The following is a 13,169-nucleotide window of genomic DNA, read 5'->3' on the forward strand; positions in this document are numbered from 1 at the left end:
GTGTCGTAGTACGTCCGGTTATTGTGTTTTCCTAGGCGACAACCTCGTCTCTTGGTCATCTAAGCGTCAAGCCACTACTTCTCGATCAAGTGCCGAGGCTGAATATAGAGGGGTCGCTAATGCCGTCGCTGAAACTAGTTGGTTACGCAATCTTTTACTTGAGCTTCACGTGCCAATTCAGCGTTCGACACTTGTGTTCTGTGACAATATCTCTGCCGTTTATCTCTCTGGCAATCCCGTGCAGCACCAGCGAACCAAACATGTGGAATTGGATATTCATTTTGTTCGCGATAAGGTTTAGTTAGGTGAAGTCCGCGTTTTACATGTTCCGTCTGAACATCAATATGCTGACATTTTCACAAAGGGACTTCCCCGTCACCTCTTCACTCGTTTTCGGACCAGTTTGAGCGTCCAGCCTCCTACCGCTCCAACTGCGGGGGCGTGTTAGTTAGTCAAATATTATGTAAATATTTATAGCCTAGAATATAGCTAGAATAGTTGTGCATATCTTTGTAATTATAGTCATATATCTTTGTACCATATTATAAATATGAATGAGAAGCCAAAACCCTAATCAAGGGATTCCATCATCTACAAAGTTTACTCGTGGCGTTGATTAAATTATCAGCCTTTTTTTGTGTAGCACGCAGTTGAAATGATGGAACCCGACTACTACGGGCAATGGTGGTCTGATCCAGACGTAAGAACGTTTATTGAACGTGATGATAAGGAACGATTTTTGTGGGCGCTTTCAGCTTATGTGGATACTGTAGACATGAAGTTGGTGCAACGGTGTGCGGGATATAAAGCCAAAAAGTGTTTGCTCGCAATGATCCATGGGGAGGGGAGCGTACCTGCCCTTGAACTTTATGCTAGATTCACAGCTCTCTTTCCTGATCGTAGTGTAGCAACACCTCTTGCAACTGTTGCTTTCTACTTCCCTGAAGCTTATGACATTATGGAGCTATTGCTCAGCCTTGGACCTGTGGACCATGCCAACATTAAGTGTGCTGTGGTTTACCCTTATATCGGTCCTGAAAAATGTCCGATAGACCTCTTACTCATGGATTTGAGGTAGTTACGGCTGTTGATCTTAAGCCTTGAATTTATTCTCATTGCTCCCTGATTCTCTTCTCACACCTATTTCTCCCTTGTGGTAGTCATCAACCGCATCTCCTTACGTGGACTCCAGGCACCTCTCTCTTCAAACTTATTATTTTACTCTGCCAATGGGAATCGGTGGGTTGTTTTATCTATCTCGTCTGGATCATCTAGGGCCCACGTAGGCTCGGAGTTAGCCTTACACGAAAAAGTTGTCTTATTTTCCTGTTTCCTGAAGCAGAAATCAAGTTTGGACTGTGCACGGTTGCTTGCTCCACACACTGATGGCCTAAACGATATTGCATGGTCGTATCTTACAGAAGGAAGGTTGGCATCATTTGCAGCTTTGCTTCTTGTGGCCCCAGAAAAGGTCCTGCTTCCTTTCGACTCGGGTATTTATTTTATTTTCTACTTTCTGCTTGCTAAATCTTTCTGGATATTATGATCAGTGAGTTGCCTTGTTCTAATGGAATCTTGTGCCACATAGGCTTGACAATTCAACAACGCATTATGGATATATTGAAAATGTTGAGGTTTGAGGGTGATCTTGACCATGAAGGAGCTATATATCAGCACATGCTTATAGAAGCCGGCACGTTGCTTGATATTTTGGAGAAGACTGGTGGTGCCTTGAGGTTATATTGCAGTTCAATGCACGAATATGTACGCACGCTATGAAACTTCAAAATTTATCAGTCGATTACAAACTTCCACTGAAATGATAGCTTGATTTTATTTAATTTTCTGACAGGTTCCGCCTCACGACGTATTGATTGATGTTGCGTTTTTGCTTAAGGAGGCTGGTTATGCTCTGGAGCCCAAAGATATTGACCTGAGAGATTGTTACAGGTCTGTATGTTTGCTCACATACATGTCATTGTTGCTGCAGCCTGCACTTGTTGTGGCTGTTTTTATTTTCACAAACCCCTTTTATTATTGATTTGATCCCATACCTATTTGTAATTATTTGTATTGGTACCCCATTTTTATAGTATATGTACCCATTTTTATCACTTTCTGGACTATTTTTCCATGAGTTTATAATTGGTCATCCAGTAAGTTTATTGAGAGTCGGTCTCTCAAGATCCCTTTTTTTGGTGTTTCTCTCTCATTCATTATACTTGGAGTGATTAATTTAAAACTCACGTCGTTTATATACCTCATTTTTTGATTAATTTAAAACCCACATCGTTTATATACCTCATTTTTTTAAAACGGGCACATTTTCCGATCTTTGTATTTTTAAAAAAAATCGTGCCTGTTCTAAACATTTCCTTAGAAACTCCCACTAAAAGCTGATTTTGCAAAATGAAAGGGTGGATTATAAATTAACTCTTATATTTGCCTCTGTTTTTGCCAACAGGAAATGCCCTGAGGTAAAAAAAGCAAGTGTGTTGAACTTGTTGGGTAAGTGATAAACATTGTTTAGCTTTCACTATATGCTCACAGTTTTGGTGTTATAATGTTGAGATTTACTTCCACATATTAGGTACTTGGCAAACAGATCCTGAATGCCCGAGCAACAAATACCGTTCACCTCCATCTCTTACTTGGGCCCAAGATTCTGGTGCAATTATTCACAGGTTTCCTTATGTAAGTTTTGTCATGAGATGAATTGTATCATTCAGAAAATGCTATATGTGTGTCCTGTACAAGATTTTCTGTAAGTTGCATATGCGTTTCCGAGTCAATTGAGTATTATTGCTAAGTAAGCATTTTGTCATTCTTGTGTGTTGATTCTTATTTTTTGGGATATTCTCTCGTGTACCCCTGAACTTTTTTGTTTTCTAAGGTGTACCCCTCGTTTTTCACAAAAAAAACTTTGACCGACAATAATTCTCTGTTACGAGTTCCGAAATGTGGTTGTGTACTATTATATTATTATATACGTTCATCTATGATTGTTTCATCCATATTCTGTTTGATGGTGTAAAGCTTGTGTTTTTTCAGGCTGGAAATTGCCAGTTATTTCAGAAGCTTAAGTCAGGACGCATGCTAAACCTTAAGACTTCTGCTTCCGAGCGACAGTTACTCAGTACGGCAGCTGGTCAGGTCGAGAAATATGGTTCAGGCATTCCACGGAAGTATTTGGCTTACATTGCTTCCAAACTTAAGAAAGGGATTAAATTTTAAAGGTTAATTGCCGTCAATGTCTAAGCATGTTATCCGTGTCAACTACTATATCTCTGGTGTATTTGGGTAATACTGAATTGTTTGTACCTGTATTCCATTAAACCCTAATTTCGACACTCCTTTTCCACTAAAACAAGGGGGGATGACCAGTAGAGGAGCAAGAAATTGTTGAAGCAAGAAATTGTTGAAGACACGGTTTGCTTGTAGAGTTGTAGCTCACAATCCATGGCCTCCGCATATTCGAGCATCCCCATCTATAGAATCGCAGCTTTAATCTTAGGATTACGTGGTTTATTAATTAGTTGGGTTGTGTAGTGTTATGAGTAAGGTAAGGGTAGTTTAGGTATATTACATAAGTTTAAGTCGTAATATTGTATATAGATCGGGTTTATAAAAATCGTTAGCCACGACCTAGTAAGGTAAGGGTAGTTTAGGTACGACCTCCCAAACGGCTCCAATTTAAGTATATAAATATACGGTTTTCGGAATTGTAGGGTCCCGAAACAGAAATGTCGGTAAATATACGGTTTTCGGCATTGTAGGATACTAGGTTTGGTGCCCGGCTTCGCCCGGGCTACCTCTATTTACCGTTAAATTTTATTTTCAATGAAATAAACTATGTTGGAGTTGTCTAACTCACACGTTTACTATTTGTAATATATTTTTCAACGGCATATCTTGTCATTATGATGAAATAAAATTTATTTTTAAATTATGAGACACGTTCACTACCCCGCTATTAATATTATTACTTTCACGACATTCTTTCTTAATATCATTACGTTTACTACTCCCGTGGTTACTATTGTTTCTTTTACTAATTCCTATATTTTTTTTCTGTTAAATTCATTATTCCCGTTAATTTTATCCGGCTTATATTTAAATAAATAAAATATTTCCTTTAGTCGATTGGTTATTTAACTATTCATACTTTTTCTCATTGTTACCACTATTACTTGACTACATTCGTAGTTACTTTCATTACTCCCACTATCATTATTATAACTGTCACTACTCCCACATTAATACCGTTAATTTTATTAATCTTGTTGCTGCTTCTATTACTTTTACTACATTTAATCAATACTATACTATAATTCTATGATGATACTAATTAATTACATAAGTGGGGCATGTTAATTTTAAGAAAAATCACTATATTGTTGTGTTTTCTAAATTTAATTACATTAATTTAATGTAATTTCCATAAATATTCTTCATCAAGGCATCTTTATATTATACTTTTACCAAAACTATATAATATTTACATTGCGGTCCCTTTATCAGGTCTATCACACGGTGCTATCGATTTAAAACTATATAGTATAATTAATTTGTATAGATTTCTTTAATTACATTGAAGTCCCTTGGTTTCTGGAATTAATATGTAGTATTGATGATTATATACATAAATTTGAGCCGTTTGGAAGGTCGTACTGGGTCATGTTTCTTTTCCTACTTGTTTTTCTACCACGTGTCTCGGGTCGCTTGTTGAGTTACCGTATTCGATTTCCAGCCCTAAATAAGAAGCAATCATCTATTTTTAGTGAGTACTTGATTTCCGTCCGAGACTCGTTTATCACGTACCTGCACCCTCAAACGTCATCTGTTGCTTCTCAAAATATGTGTAGCTCCTTAATCGGACCTCGAGAAACCCTCCGTATATTTACCGACATTTTTGTTTCGGGACCCTACAATGCCGAAAACCGTATATTTATATACTTAAATTGGAGCCGTTTGGGAGGCCGTACCGAGTCATGTTTCATATCCTATCATTACAATAAACTCAAAGAGTCGAAGGGAATTACCTAATTTCATATGTTCTGTGACCTATATTCGTCATTATCAATTTTCTACGTCACCTCAATATTTATGGGGAAAAAATGAGTACAATTATTAGCGGATTTGTGTTAAATGTAAATCTGCATGGTGCTGATTTTCGCACCACACATTTTATTCATGGCAATATAGTGTTGACATTTATACCCCTTTTATTTTTCCTTCCATTCTCTCTCTCTAATGTGTTCTCTCTAATTACAAACCTCCGTCTAATTTCAACCCTTCATTCCCCTTCACAAACCCGCAATTTAGACTATTGTTATCGATGTTGGGTGAGAGGATTCATCAGCCGTCTATTTTGCCGGCGGAGGGGATCCAGCGGTAAACCTTTCGTACTATATTACTAATTTACTACTATTAATATTTTTTTTATTTAATGTAGTACGATGTACTCTATACATAGATATGAAATTGGTGACATCCGATACACCAATATCCCTAGCATCCCACACCAACTAACAATAATTAATTTGAACATACACCCTAACAAAGAGTCAATTTGATTATTAAAAATGGATTAGTGAATTAATTACTTGTTCTATATTCGAATAATCATTCATATAATTAAATAATTTGAATGAGATTGAAGGAAGTAAAGAATGAAACAATAGAATAATTAGGTTTGATATTTTTAGGTTAAGGTTAAACAAATGGAAAATTTAGTGCAAATTGTACTGAAATGAATAAAATGTATACTGCAAAAATAAATTACGAAACTGTATTACATACGGAGTACTCCCTCCCATCCAAACCAAACATTTTATTTGACTTTATTACGTTTGTCGAGACGTGTTTTGCAAAGTGAATATCTTTAGTTACACATTATTAAAAATTATAAAAAATTGATATTCTTATAGTATTCAAGACGATGAATCAAACAAGATATCGCATGACTATGTTTTCTCTTATACATTGCTAATAATATCAAAGATTCTCTACAATCATGAATAGTGTAAAAAAGTCAAATGTAACCTTTGATTTGGATGAGAGGAAATACTAATTAGAACACCCTTGCTGAAACTTTTTCATTACTATAATACTCCCTCCAAGTTCCTATTATCTTCCCCTTTCTTTTGAGCACAAAAAATAAGAAAGGGGAAGAATGGAAAAGAATTAATATAAAAGTGTAATTTGTAACGTTTATAAGAAAGAGAAAGTAATAAAGAATTAATAATGAATAATGAATAAAGAAAGAATAAAGAATGAATAAAGTAGTGAAAGTTGTTGATTTTTAATGAGATAGAAAATAATAAAGAATGAATAAGATTTATCAATAAAGGAACGAGGGAAGATAATCAAACTGGTGTAAAAAAAAACGAAAGAGGGAAGATAATAGGAAATTGGAGGGAGTATGTGGGAAGGGTAAATATGTAGTCCATCGGTTCATTGAATAAAATCTGAAGTCCTTAGAATTGAAATAAATGTCGCATGGATATCTTCCTAGGTTGGATTACTATTTTTATTTTCGCTACATCTTACCAGAGAGTTTACTGACAGTTCGTTGCATAATCAGACCGTAAAATTTAAATGCAGAAGCCTATTCAACCACGCGCCTACAAGTTTTGATTCTCTGTCCATTTTTGTGTCAAACTAAATAGTTTGGTGACTGGATATAAGTACGGATTAGCAGTAGATTTGGTCTGACTAATAATACAAGATTCTGTACAAGTTACAAAATACCTTCGCTTTGCAACAAACCAGGGTACATGAACGACACAATTTGCTTCAAATGCTTCATCGAAGATTTCAGGAATGTTTGTCCTTCCGTGGCTGCAGTGAAAAAAAAATAGCATACCGTAAGCTTCAGAATCAGACTTCTGCAGCGCAACTAAAAGAAAAAAGGAAAAAAAAAACTAAATTACCTCGGGCTAATAATCTCATTTGTTTGGAGAATTCTTCGACGCGTCCCATGACGGGTCTTATTCCACAGATTTGGGAAACACAGAATTCCAAGTGCAATGCCATCTCCAGTATCTTAAGCATCAAAAGACAGACATCTTGTGCATCCACGTCCATTGATTTCAATTTATTGGCTTCACAAACTTCTGTAGCTATAGCAACTGCCTGGTCCTGCAATTAGATAAGCTAACCATGTAACCCAAGCCAGTCGCAATTACATCAAATCGGTCATTTTCCATGTTACTCGAGACATTGTGTATGAAATATGTAGAATTTTTTTCTTAAATGGCGTTGTAAACCAAAATATTTACAAAAATGGGGCTCATTCCAAACTATTTACACGGAATGGGTCCACGTCAGCACTTTAATTTTTTTTAACTTCCCGCCGTTTCAATTAGCGAGTAGTAAACTTTTTTTTTTATTTCAACAACTCCTCGCCATTTCACTTAGCGAGAAGTTACCAAGGTCTTCTTCTACCAAGGTCAACCCAACCAGAACACAAGCACCTTCCTCATTCTACATTCGACCCAACAACTTATTAGTACTGCTTCCTCCATTAAAACCAAGCCTCTCACTCTCCGTAATCCATAAATCCAAAGCAAACACCATTTTTGCTCCATGCTAGCAACTAGAAGCCCCTGATTGTTTCGTTATTCACCACCACTCACAAATCATCCAACCACCATTTCTACGCTACCCATCCATCACCAACGGTTCCGAACCCGACTTTTTGTGCATCTCCCTGTACCCTAAACGAAGCCCAGACCAAAAACCCAATTTCAGAGCCACTCAAATCACACCACCATTATCGCCATGGCTCGACCCATGAGCAGCTCGTGCTTCCACCCCACTTCGACCTTCTCTACTGGCGCCACATCCGCCAGTCCGCACCAAGCGTAAATAGAACTTCGTTGTATGAATGTTGAATTGCTTTGGTATGTATGTGTTTGTTTGTAGTTGAGAGTATTGGATGAATATTGCATTGGAGTTGTATTGGTAGAGTGTTGGATGAATCTTGTAGTAGGCAGAATGTTTTTGGAAAGACACTTGGAACTTCTCGCTAACTGAAATGGCGAGGAGTTGTTGAAATAAAAAAAATATACTACTCGCTAATTGAAGTGGCGAGAAGTTATTGCATCTGTAAAAAAAATTAAAGTGCTGACGTGGACCCATTCCGTGTAAATAGTTTGGAATGAGCCCCATTTTTATAAATATTTTGGTTTACAACGCCATTTAAGAAAAAAATTCAAATATGTACCCGACCCTTATGAAGCTGACATTTCTCCCAGGTTAGAAGACAAAGTGACATGCATAACAGAAATAAAGGAACATATAGGGTATGTTTGGATAACAAATATGGAGGGAAAGAGAGGGGAGGGGGAAGGAGGGAAAGGAAAGGGAGGGAAGAGAAGGGAAGGTGAATGGGATGTGGGCTAGGTTGCACCAAAACGGACACGGACACGACACGGACACGTGACACGGCATCCCATGAAATTTAGGACACGGGACACGGTATTTAAATTTAATAAAATATATATTCTATAGTTATATATGTGTGATTTTATTTTTGAAAAAGTATTGAATATTAAATTTAAATAAGTAAAAGTAAAACTTACGTTAATTATAACTCATTCTCATTTCCAAAATCAAAACCAACTTATAATCAATCTATTTCGACATCTCATTACTACTTTAAATAACATCATTTGTCTCCAATTCAACTTATTTCCCCACTAAATTTAACCATATAACAATTCTCGCCATTTAACTTAAATTCAACTTGATTCCGTTTAGAGGCCATGTGTGTCCAATACCATGGACACGGCTCAAAATACCATGGACACGTGTCCGACACGTGCCGAGATATAAGATGAAAGTTAGACACGGCTTTACAAGTGTACGACACGTTTTGACGTGTGTCCGACGAGTGTCGTGCCCGACACGGGAACGCCGATTAGAAGGAGTGTCCGTGCAACCTAGGATGTGGGTGTTTGGATACAATTTATCTCCAAATCTTACCTATTGTGAAGAGATTTTTATTAGGCTTGAAAGAGGGAAAATGGATCCCTTCAAATCCCCCCACCTCATTTTCCTCCACCCTTATTTGCTATCCAAACAAAGGAATTTAAATGCCCTACTCTCCCTCCCATTCCTGCCCCTCCAAATCCCTCAATCCAAACCCATAGTGTTTTAAGCATTTGTATTCCCTGTAGCTCTCTATTTAACTTTAGCCCACTCAAAATATTTTAATCTCTTGCTGAATATTGTTCGGACAGAACCAAATTTCTCAAAATTTGAGCGATGAAGAGCTCTAACACTAGGAAATGAATCTGTACCCAATGTCTGTCTTCATAGTTCATACATACAACAACAACAACAACAACAATACCGACAACAACAACAACAACAACAACAACAACAACATCATAGTTCATACATGAAATATAAACATGGCCAGCGTATAGTCATGCTTTTAATCTTGATCATTAGTAAAAGAGAGACTTACCTGTAAGCCATGTAAAATTTCTGGATCTGGAAGCTCGGGGAAATGAGAAAGATCAACAGAGCCCAGCTCTTCTGCTCTCCTGAGAGCGTCGTCAGCTTGTAGGCATAAAAATTTTAGTACGAGGAATGCGATCCTGTACAACTGTATAGCTACTATATCCGAAAAACATGGGGAGCCACGAGCTAGGGGTCAGTAACTTCTTGATTATTAAGTCAATGGTCGAAAGAGAGATTACCAACTGATCGGGAATCTCAGTATAGCTACAAATTAACGGCAAAAGGCCTAAGCAGACATTAGACACATCGCCCGAGGTCTCAGGCTCGTTGTCAGTTACTGACCCCTAGCTCGTGGCTCCCTTATATTACTGATCCCTAGCTCGTGGCTCCTTTATATTATGTGAGATGCTAACATCATTATTATTTGTGTGTAAAGGTGTGTAAAATAAAGAAGAATCAGCTGGATTTATTATTGATGGTGGTGATGTAACTGTACTGCAAGAATCAAGCTTCTGCTTAAAAGGAAAAATGTTTTCTTTAAACACAACATATCTACTAACAAAAACCTTGTGTGTAGCAAGGTCATACAATTTGTACTTTTCAGCATATGGATAATTGGATACCCTATGAAAATGCATTTCCTAGCTTTGGGAGCAAACTTATCCCTGAAAGTAATGGGCATGAAAGCAAAGCAAAGTGAACCAAATATCCTCAATTCCTCATATGAAGGTGACTCCTTGAATAATACCTCAAATGGTGATTTCCACAAAAGAATAGGGGTTGACATTTTATTTATAAGGTATGTTGGAGCTAGAATACATTCTCCCCAAAATTTGAGAGGTAGATTGGCATGTATCCTTAGAGCTCTAGCTGTCTCAACAAGATGTATGTGCTTCCTTTCTACCCTACCATTTTACTGAGGTTTCCCAACCACACTCTTCTGATGTATTATTCCTTGTGCCCTAAACATTTCACCACAAGTTTCTTGAACAAATTCTGCCACATGACCAGTTCTTATCACTTTAACATGGGATTGAAACTGAGTAGAAATCATTTTTAAGAAATCTTTTATTAGGCCAGGAACTTGGTATTTGTTTTGCAACAAATATGTCCAAGTACTTCTAGAGCAATCACCAACTATGGTAAGAAAAGAATGAGCACCATTGAGATTTTGAATCTTGTATGGGCCCCATAAATCCATATGTATTAGCTCAAAACAAACAGTAGCATGTGAACTACTTCTTTTGAAAGGAAGAGCATGGTGTTTAGACAACATACATGCCTCACAAAAAAAAATCTTTCGCATGATCATTTACATGTAATCCTGGTACATAACATAACTTCTCAAAAGAAGAATGACCAAATCTAGCATGAAGCATATCAAAACTATTGTGAGGCAGTTTAATTATACTGCTCAACAACATTACAACATTTATTTAAGGGAAAACTACCATTATTTAATACTCTAGTTTGAAATTCCAACCTATATAAGCCTTCAATATTCTTTGCCTTTGCCCAGATGACCTTACTTGATGAAAGAGTTAGTGTGCCCATATGTCCGGAATATTGTATAAACGATTAATTTTATGTGGCTACAATGTTCTGCTAGGAGCCGCTTGTAGTCCGAGTCCTAAATGAATTAGGATTCGGGTAGTATTAATCGGTCCTATAGGGTCACACACTAAATGAGTTTTGAGCAATTATAATTAATATAAATTAATTATTATAAAGGTAATAAGAATAATAAAAGATTATTCTATTAGACTTTCAATATCCTAGATAGTCTAGGATTCTCCTTGAACTCTCTATATATAGAGATATAAGAGGAGATATTTCATGATCGGTTTTTCTGAAAGACAAAACCTCAAAGGAGAAAGAAGAAATAAAATTTCCCTAAAATTAGTACTAGCATACATACTCATATTGTGTGGATACCGGTAGAGGCATAACACTTGGGCGTTATTATGAGACGGTCCCATAGATTATATTACTATTCAATGATCTGCGATTTGAGTTTTATTATACTTCTTATTATTAGCTTATTATTGGAATTCTTCCGTATCCAAGTAAGTTTGCTAATCACCCCTTTTTTAATCTTAATACTTAACATGCATGAGGTCTTAGAAATTTTGTAATTCAAGGGGGTAGTTGGCGAGGATCCATGTAAGCAAATAAAGTTGTTTACGGAGTATTACTCTACCATTCCTTTAGCAGCTGGGGTGACACAGGATAGGGTCAAGGGAGTCCTTTTTCCTTTTTCTTTGACTGATGACGCCCGAGAATGGTTGAGAGACTTGGATAGGAAAGCTGCTGGTGTTACCGACTGGAAATCCTTAGCCTTCTACAGAAGGTATTTTCCACCACAGCGCACCAACGCGCTGAGAGCCCAAATCACCACTTTTACACAATTGGCCACTGAAAATTTGAATGAAGCTTGGTGTAACACCCCCTCATACCAAGGTGCCTTACCAGGACCACCCTACCATGAAAGTGTGTTACCATCTCGGTTGCCCGAGGTTAGTATATATCAAAAAGCGTCCGAACTGAGCACATTTATTAAAATACTGTAAAATGTAAAGTTTACATCAACCAAACTCAAATACTGTGATAACAAAATACAACCGCAAAGTCCGACAAATAAAGAAATCCAACTAAGACTCGACGGTGATGCTATGACTCGTGATGGCACTCCTCCCAAGATAGTCCCCAAGCTCACACTAGCAATACTGGCCAAGCCCGCTCACCATCCCCGAATGGATCACCGCAGATTCCACAAACAACACGGGGTCGTGATTGCACAAACAAGTAAGACAAACAAACGAAGCAATTAAGCGATCATCGCCGGTTCCCAATCCTTCATTCACACACAAGAATCGACTACACATCGAAGTGTGTAGCCCCGCGATTACCCATCGCAAAGGTAATCCTCGCCGCCGATGGGTGACCGCAGCCGATCCCACCTAGTCCGGCTCCTCACGAGCGACAATCATCCCCGTCCCTTAATGTGCACATCCCCTCCCGTGGCGGGTTCCACGGAGGGCGAACTAGGGTGTGAAGCCACTCCCGTAAGTGACTCCACCACAATCATAACCGCAAGATATCACAACCATCTCAACACCCTTACACCAACATCATCACCACAACTCCATATTAGATGATCACAGATAACAATAAACACAACAACATGTCTTACAATAACAGTAAACTGAGTAGGAAACCCTACCTTAGAAATCAACAGAGGGAATGAACTTGCACACTCAGAAAGGCTCCTCTACGAAGTCTTCTCCTATATCATAATCATATCACACAATTACACATTGCACAACCCCCATATTCCCAATTCCATAATTATACAAGAACCCCAACAAATGCAACAACATAGAATAAAACTTACCAACAGTGGGATGAGGATTGTACGTAAGGACTCTGAAGGTTTCGCAAGCAACAAAGCAATTGGGTGATTAGGGAATGATTAGGGTGTAATTAGGGTAACGTAGAAACTGATGAAGTTGAAATGATGTTTTGAAAAGCGACGCGGGATATAAAATAAACTTAAACATTCCCTAATCAAACCGTCAAAATAATACTCGCCAGACCGAATACTCGGTCGAGTAAAGTTATACTCGACCGAGTATCCTCTACTCGGTCGAGTATTCACTATACTCGGCCGAGTATTCATCGGCAGAACCAAAACA

At 37.7% G+C, this 13,169-nt stretch overlaps 2 protein-coding genes across 2 annotated transcripts; one reads left to right on the forward strand and one right to left on the reverse strand.

Moving 5' to 3' along the window:
* The first annotated feature begins 601 nt into the window (after positions 1-601).
* LOC141649894 (uncharacterized) lies at positions 602-3,408 on the forward strand. Its single transcript, XM_074458562.1, has 8 exons — positions 602-1,074; positions 1,161-1,239; positions 1,343-1,493; positions 1,589-1,764; positions 1,853-1,950; positions 2,465-2,508; positions 2,591-2,694; positions 3,052-3,408. The coding sequence occupies exons 1-8, from the start codon at positions 656-658 to the stop codon at positions 3,232-3,234; spliced, it is 1,254 nt and encodes a 417-aa protein (XP_074314663.1). The 5' UTR covers positions 602-655; the 3' UTR covers positions 3,235-3,408.
* A 3,151-nt stretch (positions 3,409-6,559) lies between these two features.
* On the reverse strand, positions 6,560-10,675 carry LOC141649895 (uncharacterized). Its single transcript, XM_074458563.1, has 5 exons — positions 10,392-10,675; positions 10,063-10,139; positions 9,479-9,660; positions 6,936-7,143; positions 6,560-6,843 (listed from the first exon to the last, which is right to left on the reverse strand). Exons 1-5 carry the CDS (start codon positions 10,673-10,675, stop codon positions 6,743-6,745), a joined length of 852 nt encoding a protein of 283 aa, XP_074314664.1. The 3' UTR covers positions 6,560-6,742.
* Between the last annotated feature and the right edge of the window lie 2,494 nt (positions 10,676-13,169).

The sequence above is a fragment of the Silene latifolia genome, chromosome 3 (assembly GCF_048544455.1).
Source record: "Silene latifolia isolate original U9 population chromosome 3, ASM4854445v1, whole genome shotgun sequence".
NCBI classification, from domain to species: domain Eukaryota; kingdom Viridiplantae; phylum Streptophyta; class Magnoliopsida; order Caryophyllales; family Caryophyllaceae; genus Silene; species Silene latifolia.